We start from the raw sequence: 19,191 nt of genomic DNA, 5'->3' as shown, positions 1-19,191 counted from the left end.
ATGTTTAGATGATGTGAGCATGCTCAGTGGCGGCGCGGCGTACAGATGAATGTTTAGATGATGTGAGCGTGATCGGAAACCTCCCGCTCAGGAATGAGTCTTTTCTCTCTCTGCAGATGTTTGAGGACCTGATTGAAGCCATGTGTGGTCTGGAGCCGGGGGCGTGTCCAGGGAACGGGACGTCCTGCCAGAAAAGAAGAATGGAAGAGTCCAGTCTGAGCGTGGGACAGTTTGTACTCTGCCACTGGTCAGACGGGTTGTACTACCTGGGCAAGATCCAGAGGGTGAGGCTCTTTACCTGCACACAGTCATCCTGATGGGAGCGGGGGGGGGGTTAATCTCTGTGTTCTGATTGGTTACAGGTGAGCCCCCCCCGGCAGAGCTGTTTTATCACCTTTGAGGACAACTCCAAGTTCTGGGTCCTCTGGAAGGACATTCAGCATGGTGAGAAGTAGACTGGCCCCCAAACCCCCCAGGTTGGAGACGGGCGGACCTGGGACTGTGGGACCCGACAGGCCCCCCGACCCCCCAGGTTGGAGACGGGCGGACCTGGGACTGTGGGACCCGACAGGCCCCCCGACCCCCCAGGTTGGAGACGGGCGGACCTGGGACTGTGAGACCCGACAGGCCCCCCAACCCCCCAGGTTGGAGACGGGCGGACCTGGGACTGTGGGACCCGACAGGCCCCCCAACCCCCCAGGTTGGAGACGGGCGGACCTGGGACTGTGAGACCCAACAGGCCCCCCAACCCCCCAGGTTGGAGACGGGCGGACCTGGGTCTGTGGGACCCGACAGGCCCCCCGACCCCCCAGGTTTGAGGCAGGTGGACCTGGGACGTAGTCTTCATGGTGGGGAACTGGGACGTTGTCTTAATGGTGGGGAACTGGGACGTTGTCTTAATGGTGGGGAACTGGGACTTCATCTTCATGGTGGGGAACTGGGATTTCATCTTCATGGTGGGGGAACTGGGACGTTGTCTTCATGGTGGGGAACTGGGATATTGTCTTCATTGTGGGGAACTGGGACGTTGTCTTCATGGTGGGGAACTGGGACGTTGTCTTCATGGTGGGGAACTGGGACGTTGTCTTCATGGTGGGGAACTGGGACGTTGTCTTCATGGTGGGGAACTGGGATATTGTCTTCATGGTGGGGAACTGGGACGTCGTCTTCATGGTGGGGGAACTGGGACGTCGTCTTCATGGTGGGGAACTGGGACGTTGTCTTCATGGTGGGGAACTGGGATATTGTCTTCATTGTGGGGAACTGGGACGTTGTCTTCATGGTGGGGAACTGGGACGTTGTCTTCATGGTGGGGAACTGGGACGTTGTCTTCATGGTGGGGAACTGGGACGTTGTCTTCATGGTGGGGAACTGGGATATTGTCTTCATGGTGGGGAACTGGGACGTTGTCTTCATGGTGGGGGAACTGGGACGTTGTCTTCATGGTGGGGAACTGGGATATTGTCTTCATTGTGGGGAACTGAGACGTTGTCTCATGGTGGGGGAACTGGGACGTTGTCTTCATGGTGGGGAACTGGGACGTCGTCTTCATGGTGGGGAACTGAGACCTTGTCTCATGGTGGGGGAACTGGGATATTGTCTTCATGGTGGGGAACTGGGACGTCGTCTTCATGGTGGGGGAACTGGGACGTTGTCTTCATGGTGGGGAACTGGGACGTTGTCTTCATGGTGGGGGAACTGGGACGTTGTCTTCATGGTGGGGGAACTGGGACGTTGTCTTCATGGTGGGGGAACTGGGACGTTGTCTTCATGGTGGGGGAACTGGGACGTTGTCTTCATGGTGGGGAACTGGGACGTTGTCTTCATGGTGGGGAACTGGGACGTTGTCTTCATGGTGGGGAACTGGGACGTTGTCTTCATGGTGGGGGAACTGGGACGTCGTCTTCATGGTGGGGAACTGGGACGTCGTCTTCATGGTGGGGAACTGGGACGTCGTCTTCATGGTGGGGGAACTGGGACTTCGTCTTCATGGTGGGGAACTGGGACTTCGTCTTCATGGTGGGGAACTGGGACGTCGTCTTCATGGTAGGGAACTGGGACGTCGTCTTCATGGTGGGGAACTGGGACGTCGTCTTCATGGTGGAGAACTGGGACTTCGTCTTCATGGTGGAGAACTGGGACTTCGTCTTCATGGTGGAGAACTGGGACTTCGTCTTCATGGTGGAGAACTGGGACTTCGTCTTCATGGTGGAGAACTGGGACTTCGTCTTCATGGTGGAGAACTGGGACTTCGTCTTCATGGTGGGGAACTGGGACTTCATCTTCATGGTGGGGAACTGGGATGTTGTCTTCATTGTGGGGAACTGGGACGTTGTCTTCATGGTGGGGAACTGGGATTTCGTCTTCATGGTGGGGGAACTGGGACGTTGTCTTTATGGTGGGGAACTGGGACGTTGTCTTTATGGTGGGGAACTGGGACTTCATCTTCATGGTGGGGAACTGGGATATTGTCTTCATTGTGGGGAACTGGGACGTTGTCTTCATGGTGGGGAACTGGGATTTCGTCTTCATGGTGGGGGAACTGGGACGTTGTCTTTATGGTGGGGAACTGGGACGTTGTCTTTATGGTGGGGAACTGGGACGTTGTCTTCATGGTGGGGAACTGAGACGTTGTCTCATGGTGGGGAACTGGGACGTTGTCTTCATGGTGGGGGAACTGGGACGCTGTCTTCATGGTGGGGAACTGGGACGTTGTCTTCATGGTGGGGAACTGGGACGTTGTCTTCATGGTGGGGAACTGGGACGTTGTCTTCATGGTGGGGGAACTGAGACGTTGTCTCATGGTGGGGGAACTGGGACGTTGTCTTTATGGTGGGGAACTGGGATATTGTCTTCATGGTGGGGAACTGGGACGTCGTCTTCATGGTGGGGAACTGGGACGTCGTCTTCATGGTGGGGAACTGGGACGTCGTCTTCATGGTGGGGAACTGGGACGTCGTCTTCATGGTGGGGAACTGGGACGTCGTCTTCATGGTGGGGAACTGGGACTTCGTCTTCATGGTGGGGAACTGGGACTTCGTCTTCATGGTGGGGAACTGGGACTTCATCTTCATGGTGGGGAACTGGGATGTTGTCTTCATTGTGGGGAACTGGGACGTTGTCTTCATGGTGGGGAACTGGGACGTTGTCTTCATGGTGGGGGAACTGGGACGTTGTCTTTATGGTGGGGAACTGGGACGTTGTCTTCATGGTGGGGGAACTGGGACGTTGTCTTCATGGTGGGGAACTGAGACGTTGTCTTCATGGTGGGGGAACTGGGACGTTGTCTTCATGGTGGGGGAACTGGGACGTTGTCTTCATGGTGGGGGAACTGGGACGTTGTCTTCATGGTGGGGAACTGGGACGTTGTCTCATGGTGGGGGAACTGGGCATTTAGACATTTATTCATATTGCAGCTACCTTATATTTTAATGTTTTACAGTGATCTGTATCATAACAATATCTCTGGTTTTTGTAACCAAACTGAGAAAAATCAGGTAAAAATTGTGGTGAGACCTACACGTTACAAGATAAGATCGCCGGACCCGACTGAACCCAGATATATGTTAAAAAACGTGACTTTTATTACGTTGCGAAAGACCCGACTGAATCCAAATCTATTTAAAGAAACGTAATTTTTAGGGCATTGCGGAGGATTGTAGGACCGACTGAATCCAGATCTATGTAAAGAAACGTGACTTTTAGCGCGTTGTGGAGAATTGTAGGACCTGACTGAATCCAGATCTATGTAAAGAAACGTGACTTTTAGCGTGTTGCGGAGGATTGTAGGACCGACTGAATCCAGATCTATGTAAAGAAACGTAACTTTTAGCGCGTTGCGGAGAATTGTCGGACCTGACTGAATCCAGATCTATGTAAAGAAACGTGACTTTTAGCGTGTTGCGGAGGATTGTAGGACCTGACTGAATCCAGATCTATGTAAAGAAACGTAACTTTTAGCGCGTTGCGGAGAATTGTAGGACCTGACTGAATCCAGATCTATGTAAAGAAACGTGACTTTTAGCGCGTTGCAGAGGATTGTAGGACCGACTGAATCCAGATCTATGTAAAGAAACGTGACTTTTAGCGCGTTGCGGAGAATTGTAGGACCTGACTGAATCCAGATCTATGTAAAGAAACGTAACTTTTAGCGCGTTGCAGAGGATTGTAGGACCGACTGAATCCAGATCTATGTAAAGAAACGTGACTTTTAGCGCGTTGTGGAGAATTGTAGGACCTGACTGAATCCAGATCTATGTAAAGAAACGTGACTTTTAGCGTGTTGCGGAGGATTGTAGGACCGACTGAATCCAGATCTATGTAAAGAAACGTTACTTTTAGTACGTAGCGGAAGATCTGACTGAATCCAGATCTATGTAAAGAAACGTGACTTTTAGCACGCCACGTAAGATCCGACTGAACCCAGATCTATGTAAAGAAACGGGACTTCTAGTACGTAGAGGACGATCCGACTTAATCCAGATCTATGTAAAGAAACGTGACTTTTAGTACGTAGCGGAAGATCTGACTGAATCCAGATCTATATAAAGAAACGGGACTTCTAGTACGTAGCGAAAGATCCGACTGAATCCAGATCTATGTAAAGAAACGGGACTTCTAGTACGTAGCGGAAGATCCAACTGAACCCAGATCTATGTAAAGTAACGGGACTTCTAGTACGTAGCGGAAGATCCAACTGAATCCAGATCTATGAAAAGAAACGGGACTTCTAGTACGTAGCGGAAGATCCAACTGAATCCAGATCTATGTAAAGAAACGGGATTTCTAGTACGTAGCGGAAGATCCAACTGAATCCAGATCTATGTAAAGAAACGGGACTTCTAGTACGTAGCGGAAGATCCAACTGAACCCAGATCTATGTAAAGAAACGGGACTTCTAGTACGTAGCGGAAGATCCAACTGAATCCAGATCTATGATAAGAAACGTGACTTTTAGCACGCCACGTAAGATCCGACTGAACCCAGATCTATGTAAAGAAACGGGACTTCTAGTACGTAGAGGAAGATCCGACTGAATCCAGATCTATGTAAAGAAACGTGACTTTTAGTACGTAGCGGAAGATCTGACTGAACCCAGATCTATGTAAAGTAACGGGACTTCTAGTACGTAGCGGAAGATCCAACTGAATCCAGATCTATGAAAAGAAACGGGACTTCTAGTACGTAGCGGAAGATCCAACTGAATCCAGATCTATGTAAAGAAACGGGATTTCTAGTACGTAGCGGAAGATCCAACTGAATCCAGATCTATGTAAAGAAACGGGACTTCTAGTACGTAGCGGAAGATCCAACTGAACCCAGATCTATGTAAAGAAACGGGACTTCTAGTACGTAGCGGAAGATCCAACTGAACCCAGATCTATGTAAAGAAACGGGACTTCTAGTACGTAGCGGAAGATCCAACTGAATCCAGATCTATGTAAAGAAACGGGACTTCTAGTACGTAGCGGAAGATCCAACTGAACCCAGATCTATGTAAAGAAACGGGACTTCTAGTACGTAGCGGAAGATCCAACTGAACCCAGATCTATGTAAAGAAACGGGACTTCTAGTACGTAGCGGAAGATCCAACTGAACCCAGATCTATGTAAAGAAACGGGACTTCTAGTACGTAGCGGAAGATCCAACTGAACCCAGATCTATGTAAAGAAACGGGACTTCTAGTACGTAGCGGAAGATCCAACTGAATCCAGATCTATGTAAAGAAACGGGACTTCTAGTACGTAGCGGAAGATCCAACTGAACCCAGATCTATGTAAAGAAACGGGACTTCTAGTACGTAGCGGAAGATCCAACTGAACCCAGATCTATGTAAAGAAACGGGACTTCTAGTACGTAGCGGAAGATCCAACTGAACCCAGATCTATGTAAAGAAACGGGACTTCTAGTACGTAGCGGAAGATCCAACTGAATCCAGATCTATGTAAAGAAACGGGACTTCTAGTACGTAGCGGAAGATCCAACTGAACCCAGATCTATGTAAAGAAACGGGACTTCTAGTACGTAGCGGAAGATCCAACTGAACCCAGATCTATGTAAAGAAACGGGACTTCTAGTACGTAGCGGAAGATCCAACTGAATCCAGATCTATTAAAAGAAACCTGACTTTTATCGCACCGCGGAAGACTCAACTGAACCCAGATCTGTTGCATCCTGTAGCCTTCAGACGTTGCTTTACTTCATGATTAGTAGCAGAATAAGATCTGCAGACCAACATCTGCTATTCTAGTACCGATATATAAGAGAGAAGCTGTGAAAAGTGGAGGAACTCCTGATTCCTACCCGCAGCTCCTCCTTCAGGATGCTGACAGTCAGGAGGAGAAGACTGACACACTGAATTAAATTCCTCTGCCCTCTCTTCCTGTCCAATCACATTCCAGCTGGAGTGCCAGGGGAGGAGCCTCGCTGCTCCGTGTGTTGGGAGGTGGAACAAAACTCTGACGGCCAATCAAAGATGAACAACCAAATCCTGCTTTGTGGGAAATGTGGCATTGGTGAGTGATCCCTTCATCCAGCTGAACTTCTCCTGGTTTCATGAGCGATACAGTAAACTGGAAGTTGTTCTGTGTGTGTTTGTCAGGTTTTCACCAGCTTTGCCATGTTCCTCCAGTAGAGGGCAGCAGCTGTGTGAGCCCCTGGTTCTGCCGACGCTGTGTCTTCGCTCTGGCCGTCCGGGTGCTTTTCTTTATCTTCTTCTGCAGAATAATTCCCAGAGCAAACATTTAGTCCTGCAGACAGACCGGATCTGGGAGGTTCTTCAGACCCCTCTCCTTGTCTTTCTGCAGAAAGGCGGTGCGCTGAAGAAAGGTCCGATCGCCAAAGCCCTGTCAGCCATGAAGCAGGTTCTGCTGTACGACCTGGATTCCCTTGACTGGGACTCTCAGCATCGGACCAATCAGCAGCAGTGTTACTGTTACTGTGGTGGCCCTGGAGAGTAAGGCCAAGCAACCAGACACTCTAAGCAGTTCAGCCTGGTCCAGCTGATGACTGATGCTGTTTGTGCAGGTGGTACCTGAAGATGCTGCAGTGTTTCAGGTGTCAGCAGTGGTTCCATGAGGCATGCACACAGGTTCTACAGGAGTCCATGATGTTTGGAGACAGGTGAGACTTTTGAGTTGTCTTCATCTGGTGGAGTTCTGGTTTTGTGTGGAATTCTGACGGTTCTGTCTGTCCTCAGGTTCTACCTCTTCCTGTGTGCTGTGTGTAACAAAGGGTCAGAGTACATCCGCCGTTTGTCTCTCAGGTGGGTCGATGTGGTCCACTTGGTCCTATATAACCTGTCCGTCAGCAGTAAGAAGAAATACTTTGAGCTGGACGAGATTCTGGCCTTCGTTTCAGCCAACTGGGACCACCTACAGCTGGGAAAGGTAATAGAACTGCCTAATCCAGAATGAGCAAACCCACAGTGTACCATGTCCATTCCAATATTCTGGACTAGACCAGACTAAGTTGAGATGCACCAAATGAAACAGAAGTCATAAATAATAATGAGTCACAGTTATGAACAGAACCAGACTAAGTTGCAGTGCTCCAGCTGAGCTCTGCCAGACCAACTGGAATCAAACCACCGGGCCATTTAAAATGTTTGTTTGTCTGTTTTGGCTCAGCTGTCCAACACTCCAGCGGCAGACAGGGGTCAGCACCTGGTGGATGCTCTGAATAAATACAAGAGCAAGTAAGAAACATACATCACAGCAGCTCTTGATCTGCTTCTGTTGGAAAATGTGAAACATGTGAACATGTGTCCAGGTTCCTGTGTGGGAGGGAGATTAAGAAGAGAAAGTGCATCTTTCGTCTGAGGACACGAGTCCCTCCTAACCCCCCCAGCAAGCTCTTTCCAGATCGTGGCCAGAATGATGGAGGTGGTGGTCGCAAGAAAACCTTTGCCAGGTAGAGCTCATAATGGTGTCCGGTGTTACGGTGTTCCTGAGGAAAGCCTTGGCCAGGTAGAGCTCATAATGGTGTCCGGTGTTACGGTGTTCCTGAGGAAAGCCTTGGCCAGGTAGAGCTCATAATGGTGTCCGGTGTTACGGTGTTCCTGAGGAAAGCCTTGGCCAGGTAGAGCTCATAATGGTGTCCGGTGTTACGGTGTTCCTGAGGAAAGCCTTGGCCAGGTAGAGCTCATAATGGTGTCCGGTGTTACGGTGTTCCTGAGGAAAGCCTTGGCCAGGTAGAGCTTATAATGGTGTCCGGTGTTACGGTGTTCCTGAGGAAAGCCTTGGCCAGGTAGAGCTCATAATGGTGTCCGGTGTTACGGTGTTCCTGAGGAAAGCCTTGGCCAGGTAGAGCTCATAATGGTGTCCGGTGTTACGGTGTTCCTGAGGAAAGCCTTGGCCAGGTAGAGCTCATAATGGTGTCCGGTGTTACGGTGTTCCTGAGGAAAGCCTTGGCCAGGTAGAGCTTATAATGGTGTCCGGTGTTACGGTGTTCCTGAGGAAAGCCTTGGCCAGGTAGAGCTCATAATGGTGTCCGGTGTTACGGTGTTCCTGAGGAAAGCCTTGGCCAGGTAGAGCTCATAATGGTGTCCGGTGTTACGGTGTTCCTGAGGAAAGCCTTGGCCAGGTAGAGCTTATAATGGTGTCCGGTGTTACGGTGTTCCTGAGGAAAGCCTTGGCCAGGTAGAGCTCATAATGGTGTCCGGTGTTACGGTGTTCCTGAGGAAAGCCTTGGCCAGGTAGAGCTTATAATGGTGTCCGGTGTTACGGTGTTCCTGAGGAAAGCCTTGGCCAGGTAGAGCTCATAATGGTGTCCGGTGTTACGGTGTTCCTGAGGAAAGCCTTGGCCAGGTAGAGCTCATAATGGTGTCCGGTGTTACGGTGTTCCTGAGGAAAGCCTTGGCCAGGTAGAGCTCATAATGGTGTCCGGTGTTACGGTGTTCCTGAGGAAAGCCTTGGCCAGGTAGAGCTCATAATGGTGTCCGGTGTTCCTGAGGAAAGCCTTGGCCAGGTAGAGCTCATAATGGTGTCCGGTGTTCCTGAGGAAAGCCTTGGCCAGGTAGAGCTCATAATGGTGTCCGGTGTTACGGTGTTCCTGAGGAAAGCCTTGGCCAGGTAGAACTCATAATGGTGTCCGGTGTTACGGTGTTCCTGAGGAAAGCCTTGGCCAGGTAGAGCTCATAATGGTGTCCGGTGTTACGGTGTTCCTGAGGAAAGCCTTGGCCAGGTAGAACTCATAATGGTGTCCGGTGTTACGGTGTTCCTGAGGAAAGCCTTGGCCAGGTAGAGCTTATAATGGTGTCCGGTGTTACGGTGTTCCTGAGGAAAGCCTTGGCCAGGTAGAGCTCATAATGGTGTCCGGTGTTACGGTGTTCCTGAGGAAAGCCTTGGCCAGGTAGAGCTCATAATGTTTTTTTTCTGACATTCTTTTTGTGATCATGGTTTTGTATCCAGCCATAAAAGTGAAGCCATTTTCCGTGCTTTCCAACCAGAACCAGGTCAGCGTGATAATCCCTCACTGCTGATGGAAATTAATCTATATATAGTTTTTACCTGTAAAATGGGCATTAAATTCTGTGTTGGGTAGTTACAAAGGTCTCAAAATGTCTCTCGTCTCGTCTTCGTGCCGCTTATCCGGGGTCGGGTCGCGGGGGCAGCAGCCTAAGCAGGGAAGCCCAGACTTCCCTCTCCCCAGCCACATTTGCCAACTCTGCGGGGGGGATCCCGAGGTGTTCCCAGGCCAGCCGAGAGATGTAATCCCTCCAGCGTGTCCTGGGTCTTCCCCAGGGTCTCCTCCCAGAGGGACGTGCCTGAAACACCTCACCAGGGATGTCCAGGAGCCACGACAGGCACCAACGACCTTACAGCCACAGCTCCGGCCGGCTCAACATCCCCCGCCTCACTCGGGTTGAAGCTCTGCTGAAGGTGGGAGTTGAAGCTCGCTCTGACGGGGGACTCAGCCAGACGTTCCCAGCAGACCCTCACAACACGTTTGGGCCTGCCAGCTCTGACCGGCTTCCTCCCCCACCATCTGAGCCAACTCACCACCAGGTGGTGATCAGTTGAAGCTCCGCCCCCCTCTTCACCCGAGTGTCCAAGGCATGTGGCCGCAGGTCCGACGATACAACTACAAAATCCATCATTGAACTGCGGCCCAGGGAATCCTGATGCCAGGTGTACATATGGACACTCTTATGTTGGAACATGATGTTCGTTATGGACAATCCATGACGAGCACAGAAGTCCAATAACAAAACACCATTTGGGTATAGGGGGGGGGGGGGACCATGCCTCCCAATCACTCCCCTCCAGGTCTCACTGTCATTGCCCACGTGAGCATTGATGCCCACGGGAGGTGGAGTCCATGTAACCCTTTCGGGCTGAGCCCGATCGGGTCCCATGGGCGAAGGCCCGGCCACCAGACGCTCGCTCTCGTACCCCACCTCCAGGCTTGGCTCCAGAGGGGGGCCCCGGTAACCCGCGTCGGGGCGAGGGAACATTTCTGCCCGAGTTTGTGTTCATCATAAGGGTCTTGTGAGCCGTACTTGGTCTGGTCCCTCCTCTAGACACCATGGGGCCATAGGGGTCGGGTGCAGTGTGAGCTGGGCGGCAGCAAGGGGTGGGGACCCTGGCGGTCCGATCCCCGGCTGCAGAAGCTGGCTCTAGGGACGTGGAACGTCACCTCTCTGGTGGGGAAGGAGCCTGAGCTTGTGCGCGAGGTTGAGCGGTTCCGACTAGATATAGTTGGACTCACCTCGACGCATGGCTTGGGCTCTGGAACCAGAACCCTCGAGAGGGGCTGGACCTTCTTCCACTCTGGAGTTGCTCATGGTGAGAGGTGCCGAGCAGGTGTGGGCATTCTCATCAGCCCCCAGCTTGGTGCCTGCACGTTGGGGTTTACCCCGGTGGATGAAAGGGTAGTTTCCCTCCGCCTCCGGGTGGGGGGACGGGTCCTGACTGTTGTCTGTGCTTATGCACCGAACAGCAGTTCAGAGTACCCACCCTTTCTGGAGTCCTTGGAGGGAGTGCTGGAGGGTGCTCCTTCTGGGGACTCCATTGTTCTGCTGGGGGACTTCAATGCTCACGTGGGCAATGACAGTGAGACCTGGAGGGGAGTGATTGGGAGGCATGCCCCCCCCCCTCTGAACCCAAATGGTGTTTTGTCTAGAACATAATTTGGTGATTTGTATGTTGTCGTCGTTTTTTTCAAGAAAAAACTAATATTCATAGAAACCTGGATGAAATAAAGCACATTTGAGTAAAAGGCAAAACCTGCTTTTTTAACACAAACACTTCAGAGATTATATTCAAGTCCAATTCATTGAGCCTGGACTGGTTCAGATCAACTGTGTCTCCCTCAGTTGTCTATGTGAGGACTGAGCTGTCTGACAGTCTGATGAAAGCTGATCCAGGCCCACAAACGCCTACAAACTTTGTTTATTTGGAAATTGATGAGATAAATTTCACTAAATGTTTATAGTTGTTCTTCTGAGAGGAGACAGGTGGGGGGTTTCTGGGCTCTTCGATGGCACAATTAGCCACTTACGCCAAGGAGACAGCTGAGGGTCTGGTGGATGGAGAGAGAAAAGTGTGCCGGTTTGATGTATTAGCAGTAGAGTATATCTTATGTTTGATTACCCCCCAGGACATAACCTCTACATGATGCACTCCCTATGTGCCATGAAGGATGGGCACATTATCCCACTTGGCCTCCTCTGAGTTACTCCCCACCTGACTCACCGCCTCCCTGGATTGTGCGTGTCTTCGTCTGAGGTTGTGCTTAAGTGCATAAGGTGTTTTTTTTCTGTCCAGACTGCGCCATCTGGAGGCACAGGTACATGTTTTTTCCCTCACCCCCCCTTGATCCTAGTGTATCTCTGTTCTTATGTTATAAGGCGTCGCTGGTGTAGTAAATAATGGTCTGCTGCAGAGGGATCCTCGGCTGCGCGCAGGGCTCCACGGCCAAGCGCCCCTTCCGGACAGCACTCGGCGCACAAAGGATGAAGCAGCAACGACGTGTTAAAGAAGTGACAATTTATTAAGCGTTGTGAATAAAATACAGATTACAGAAATACGCCGGCGTAGCAGAGAACGGGTGAAGTCTCTCTCTCCCGTGCTGCCTTCCCAATTTAAACTTCTTCATCCTCCATCCCTGTTTCTTCATTCGTCTATCCACATCTCTCTCCTCGTGTGCAACATTCCAGGTCACCACGACCGCACCAACTTTTCCCTTAAATGGACTTTATCTTCAGATAAACAGTGCAGCCAAACATTGTCTCAGAGAGCATTACAGAACACTGTGACCGTTCCTTCAACTCATAGGAAAACAGGATCATAGATCATTCAGTTTATTTCACCACACTGGTAAAACTGGCTGCGGTGCCTAAGCTTCAGTTTGGTTCTGTAAACCTGTCATAAATGTTAAATGTCTCTCACACCTTGGACGAGCTGGCTTGAACCTTGAATTTCCCCTCGGGGATGAATAAAGTATCTTTGATTTTATGAAGCTGTTTATATCTTCAGAAGTCACTTCTTCGATGATGTTTGGGCATCTGTGCAGCAACTCTAGCAAAATCGGTAGCATTGTGGAGATTTCCTGTTGGCTTAGCACAGCTATGCAGACAGTTCGCTTCACTGTGCCCCCAACACTGTCCTCTGATCCCTTCCCATGACTGGTTGCAAAAATGTGCCACTCAGTGTGGAGGTTGGGGAACATGTCCTGGAAATTTGATGACATAAAGGCCCTAACAAATTTGTTTTTTAACTGGGGGCCAGATCTGTCTTTAAATTAGTGGAGCTGCCTCATGTGAGGAAGTTTCTGCCAGATGTTTTGGACAAATCTTCCCAAGAACGTTGCCACAGCCTTTTTGTTGTGGTCCAGGCTGTTACTCACCACCACATACGCCAATGGTTCAGCATCAGACCAGGCAACGGAGGAGAAGATAAGACACCTGCTTCTGGTTCCAGTGGGCTGACTGGATCTCGTACTGGTACACTGCTGGGTAGTTCTCAGCAAAGTCCACCTGCAGGACTACACAATCTGCTGTTGCTTTCTTCTCCTCAAATGCAGCACTCTGTTTTCTCTTGATGAAGCAGTGCTTGATAGGTTGTGGCATACTGCTAGTGAGAAGATGGATTACATCTCCAAGTACTCCAGTCTTCTAAATCTTCACCTGCACTCCCCTGACCGTCTCCCAGGCATACCAGGCGGTCTTCAATTGTTTCTCTTCATTTGGTATGTGATCCACAATACTGCCTTTGGAACAGCTGAGAGTCCCTACACTCCTCACAGATGTTCAGAATACACTATGGGTCATCAGTGCTGCACACCGCAGAGCTGACACATTCACTTGAGCTCTAGAACACTTTGCAAGGAACATAGCGCTGCACACAACCCAGAAGCAGGGAGATGCTCTTTTGGTATCGACACAGACACGCATTCCTTGGAGTTTCTGAACTGAGACAAACTTGACATGGTCGTAGTTCAGCAAACTTGGATCTGCCAATCATCACGTCAGGATTTTCCTCCTTAAAACAATGATATGCCTGCATAAGAGACATGTACATGTACCGTTTATGGGCTCCTCCCTTTCTTATGGTTACAAAATCCTGGTGCCTGTCTGGATATATCGTCCCTGAAATAATACTTCTTTACTCTCTCTTTAGTTGCACCTCGGACTTCAGTGTGCGTTAGAGTTGGTTTTCTTATCAAGAAGGTCAATGACGGAGCAAACTTTTCCATCACTGCTTTTTTCTTTGATGGGCTTTTTGGCAGAGCCTTGATGGTGCGCCTTAAAGCCTTCCCAAATGAGTTGCACCCCAACCCTAAGGCCTGGGATATACTTGCTGCTGGCAATGCGTCCACATGCATATCATGGCGCCCACGCATTCTCAGTGTACCTTTGGCACATAGGTAGTGTACACTGATGCAAGTTAACTTGTGTGATATGGACTTGAACACTGGGGCGCTCATGTGAACAATAGCTAGAACACAAGCTTGTAAGTTAACACAATGGCAGATAAATTGGAAAAGCGCCTCTTGGACCCTGTTTACAACTACTGGCATTTTAATAGTTATTCTACCTCGTTCCACAGTGACAAACACTCCTGCCTCGTTAGCGACACATCCGTAAACTTTATTTTTTACCAAAATGCTACCCAAGTTTAACGTTATCGGAGGATTGACTACTAGCTCAGAGTTCTTGTGCCGTTTACTGCCCCCTAGTGGTGGCCTTCAGTTTAAACGTTTTCGCCGCAACATCCTTGCATTGTTTGCAGCACCGAGATGTAAGCTTTATCAGGTATACCCCAACCCTAAGAGCCAAAGTGGTGTGGATGTTCAACTAGGGCTGGGCGATATGACCTTTTAGTTATACATTTTTATGGCATGTCACAATATACAATATATATCTCGATATTTACCTTAGCCTTGAATGAATGCTTTGGTGCATACAATCACATCAGTAAGATGATTTTGTGTCTCCATTAAAACATAATTGTTCATACTGCATTAAGATATGCTGATTTTAAACATTTATGCCAAAAGGATGAAATTGTAACGAAGCAAACTGATCAAAACCGTATTTATTGAACAGTTAAAGCAGCGGCAGAAACATGTCATTTTAAAACAAAATAAAGTGATTTTGCATGATGTAATAAATGCAACGTATGAAAATAGGTGCTCTAGGGGGGACTTTTCAAATGATGAACTATTATAAGGCTTTGCTTTATGGATACGTTTTTGAGTTGTCGTGTATTTTTTTTAATCGCAGAGTTTAGCGTAGAAATCAGTCTTATAATCCAGGCAGAATGTCCTCGTATCGTCTCTAATAAACGGCTTCAGCCAGCTTTTAATTCAGGGTTTGCTTCCCACTCCTTTCTGTACTTTCTAGAGACATGAGGAGCCAGATAAATATGCTTGTGTCACACACAGTGGATGAGGTGAGTAAGTGACAGAGGCTGTGAATGTAATCAAATAGAATGAATTATTTTTGCGTGACGTGAAAAACGTTGTAATTTACGTCCCACTCTGTAATCCAGAGCGGGATCAGTGGTGGATTTGGCTGTTCATTGTGACTGTAGGTGGAGTCGTGCAGGTGTCCTCTCTGCTCCTCTGACTGGCTGCAGCTGAGTGCTTTAGGACGGGGAGAGACTCTCCTTCTGACAATAACTTTACAATATGCGCTTTAAAGTCAGTCGCCAAAACACCAGGAAAGTCTCCAATAACTCCTGTAAAAGTTGCTAGATTTGTCGCTAGTCGCTTTTCACAAGAAGTCGCCAGATTTAGTGAGAAAGTGTCTCCACGCTGCCTCTCATGACGTAGCACGTAGCTCACGTTATGTACGTAACGAGGTGCGCTTGCTTTAACTGTCTGTGCAAAGCGGTGCAGAGTCGAGGAGGAGGGAGGAAACCCCGCCCACAGCTAAAAACAATTGCGTGACAACAGGATACTCCAATATGACAAATATAGGCATTTTCTATATTCGCACAGGGGACTAGCAACGATAAATCGACTATATTCGATATATCGCCCAGCCCTATGTTCAACACTGTTACCAAACTTTTTTTTGTCATTTTAGAGGGATCTGTGCTTTTATGACCAAGCTGTTTAAAGGAGTCATCACCCATAAATTGCACTTTTTCAAGTTAAAACGTGTGTATTGGCATTGACCGGTAGGGGTAACATCCCCGGAAGCCTTTCTTTTGAAGACGGTGGAGATTTTTTGTCTGGGCGCTTTGTTTGCAGCAAAACTGTCCACAAGGCTGAAGTCTCACAAACACATTTTTAAAAAATTTGCTACCGGAATTTTGTCATTGCATAAACCCACCTCTATTCTAGGCCTAAACCCACCCCTGTTCTAGGCCTAAACCTACCCCTGTTGTAGGCTTAAACCCACCTCTATTCTAGGCCTAAATATAAAAGGGCCTAAAAAAGGGCAAGAACATATATAATCACCTTTTACAGTAATTTGCCATTTGATTAGCCTTATTTCTGAAGCTTTTGGGTCTAGAAGAGAAACTTCCCTCTAATTTCCTCCAATAGGTAAATGTACATCATCCTGCTTATAAATGTTTCTTGCATTTTGTAATGAAAAACATTTAAACAGACAGGTTCTACGTCAGGATGTTGGATCAGACACGGGGGAGTTTGGAGCTTCATCCTTCTTTCTGAGCACCTGAGAAATGAAAAGAGACATTTTATTTTCTAAGCACAGTAATAAGTAATATCTTGCTGTGTCCCTGTTCTTTTTCTATTTGCAGAATTTCCACATGTGCAGCTCAACAGAGACGATAATTAGAACATAAAAGAAGGCAGGTGATGCTGCATATATAAAACACGGGTCTACATAGGTCAGCAGGAAGCCTCATCAGGATGTTGCAGCCAAACCGTGACGCTTTATTTATACAGAATATTTAACTTCATGTTATTTATCTGTACAGTAACACGGCTGCACGGTGGCTAAACCAACCAGAGATCTGTCATGTGGACATCACCACATATTCCAGACTCCTGGCTAAAACATCTAAATAGGCAAATTAAGATAAACGCTGACGGTAAATAAAGCCTAAAGTAAACGCGCTGCTTTGTGCATTTCTGTGTCATTAAAATGTGTGTGTGCTTATCTGGCTGCCAGTAAGTTAGGTGTGGTGTGTGTGTAGGTTTGGTAGGGAAATATAATGCAGTGTCAACATTACTTCATTTTTTACATCTCTAACTTTGGATTCTTTAGAAGTACATTCATAGTTTAAAAAATGGTCCAACGCAGAATAAAACTGAGACGTATTAACATGAACAACATGCCTTGTTGTCAACATGCAATCTGACTTTACAGCAAGGTGAGCAGACATTAAATTGACGACTTTACCATTAAGGAACAGTTTGTTGTAAACGTGCTCCTTCCAACATCTACGTATCTTCTCTCGCAGGCAGAGTTGGGTTCAAACATAAATGATAGGGTTCAGAAAGCTGCTGTTGTCAGTTAGCTGCTATCATTAGCTGCTGTTTTTAGCATCAGACGTACTGGCCCCGCCCCCTTTCCAGCGACCAATCAGCGTGCACCTCATTAACATTATTTAAACTGTGTTTTTCAAAATCTTGCATGAAATCTCATGGGTCAGAAAAAGACCCTTTTTTTTGTTTTGTTTTGTTTTATAAGTTTTTAAACAATTGTTTAAAAAACAGACAGTGGCGACATGGAAAGACCAAGTTATGAAGTGCAACACTTTGCTTATACATCCAGTTAACACCAGTTAGTTTCCATTTAAGCAGTTAATCAGTCGCTCCTAATCTGAGTCAAAACACTTTTTTACATTCTAGGAGTCATTTCATTTTTGCTAGAGTGGTGTTTAAGTGGTCTTAAAAAGGTCGTACATTTAACTTGTAAAAGCTTGTAGGAACCCTTAATGAAAGAACCTTGCTCCCTAGGGCAACTATTTTCATGTGATTAAAATGTAAATATTAAGATTCATTAATTCTAATTTATATTTTTAATCGGACCTACTTAAAAACCCAATTCTGTACTAGTTTTAAAATTGTGTGAAAAGTCACCTTTTATTTTTATAAACAGAGAACCCTGACATTGCAGATTTAAAGATGGCTGCAGCCAAAACCATCTGTCGTCCACAGATGTCTTGATCAAATTTATTCCAAATATGTTTCATGTCCGATACATTTCAAGTTAAAACAGATCTTGTTGGTTATTACACTGTTAACAAAGGGGACTGTGAGATGTTGCATCAGTACATGTGGTTAACTGATCATTTTCAGAAATTTTAGCTGCTGTTCTCATCGTGCACATTTTTAAAGCAGTGTTTTAGTTTCATACGACAGAGTTGTAGAAGTTTACGAACTGGCTATTTTAGAGGCACCTGTTTTCTTTGAGGTGGTGCAGCAGGAACGCCAACAAGCTAGTAATGACTTCTACGCCCAGGTGCTCAGGATCACGAGACTGAAAGCCTGACTGTTTTACAGTGGCTCTGAAAAGAACCAGCAGGCGGTCTGTTTGACCCGGACTAGGTGGTCTGGCTGAATCCTAACTCGGTGTTTTATGTGTTTGCGTGCAGCGGCTCAGCTGAGAGGAAGAAAAAGAAGTACAAGTGGCTTCTGGAGGATGCGATTCCGACCGTAAGGTTCTTCCTTGGTTGTAAACAAACTTGCAGATTTGGAAGCTCATCCTTTGTTAACTGGAGCCGTGTTTTACCGCTGTCAGAATGAGCTGTCCTGCAGTTGGACCTCCAACCACCACATGGCCACCATCTTTGACTTTTCTCTAGATGAACTGCAGAGCCTAAAGAGGTAAAATCAATACACAAATGAAATGATCACTGAGTTCCAGCAGGCTGCATTTGTAATGTTGCTGCTGTTCCGCAGCAGTTCCAGTCGAGCCGTCAGTATTGATCAGGACTCCACAGATGCTTCCACTTCTGGTTCAGCGACAACCAGCGCCTCCTACCACTTCAGGTAAGCCGTCCTCCATCTTCCGGCTCCTCCAGCTGTGGAGGAACTTTGTGATGGACTCTGACCTGTGTTCCCAGGAGGCTGGGCAGCAGGAAGAGGAAGTTACCCAGCAACAGCTACTCTCAGTGGGTGAATCACTGCGAGGCCGGTGAGGAGCTTGGAGGGGAGGGGCCAACGGACATCACTGATGACCTGGCTGCTGCAGACCACACCCACTTCTTCTCGGACTCCTCCCAGATCCCCTCAGACTCCTCCTGCCTCCACTCCTCCATCTCCTCGTATTTTGGAGTGGTGGGCAGACTGACCAATGGGGAGCGATACCAGGTGTTGGCCCGCCGTGTCACCGCTCAGGGGATGGTCCAATACCTGCTGGAGTGGGAGGGAACAACACCGTATTAGGACATTAAGACGGTCACAGGGTCAGGGTGTGTGAGAAGCTGGTAATCAGCTGATGATTAGGTAACATCCTGATTGTTCCACTTTAAAGTCCTGCCAAACCAAGTGATCCTAAAACGGTTGCCTAGCAGCACCATGACGGAGGCTGTGCTGGAAGCCGTACCATTTGGTCCTGATGGGCCGGGTCTGACCCGCTGATGGCAGGGTGATGGATCAGCTGATCACACACCTAAACGCAGACCGTATCTGGTGGAAGCAAAAGGATGTCATCCAACCAAAGATGTCAGTGTTATTGTTCAGGATGGCTTTGTTTTGTTACGATTAGCCATTTCTTCATGTCTGAATTGTTCAGCTGGTTGCTCGCTCCGTAATGTTGTTGCA

General features: G+C 48.2%; 1 protein-coding gene across 1 annotated transcript; it reads left to right on the top strand.

Annotated features, from left to right (window-relative positions):
• Window positions 1–200: 200 nt before the first annotated feature.
• On the top strand, window positions 201–18,813 carry phf19 (PHD finger protein 19; the record flags this gene model as incomplete). The annotated part of the gene is made up of 13 exons (XM_079251508.1): window positions 201–284; window positions 363–444; window positions 6,402–6,515; window positions 6,602–6,696; window positions 6,807–6,955; window positions 7,027–7,122; window positions 7,199–7,388; window positions 7,629–7,696; window positions 7,771–7,911; window positions 18,021–18,081; window positions 18,167–18,252; window positions 18,328–18,417; window positions 18,492–18,813. The coding sequence occupies 13 exons, from the start codon at window positions 201–203 to the stop codon at window positions 18,811–18,813; spliced, it is 1,578 nt and encodes a 525-aa protein (XP_079107634.1).
• Window positions 18,814–19,191: the final 378 nt, after the last annotated feature.

The sequence above is a fragment of the Telmatherina bonti genome (assembly GCF_933228915.1).
Source record: "Telmatherina bonti genome assembly, chromosome: 13".
Classification (NCBI taxonomy): Eukaryota; Metazoa; Chordata; class Actinopteri; order Atheriniformes; family Telmatherinidae; genus Telmatherina; species Telmatherina bonti.
The sequence above is the reverse complement of the archived record's forward strand: the minus strand, read 5'-3'. Positions and strand labels throughout refer to the sequence as shown.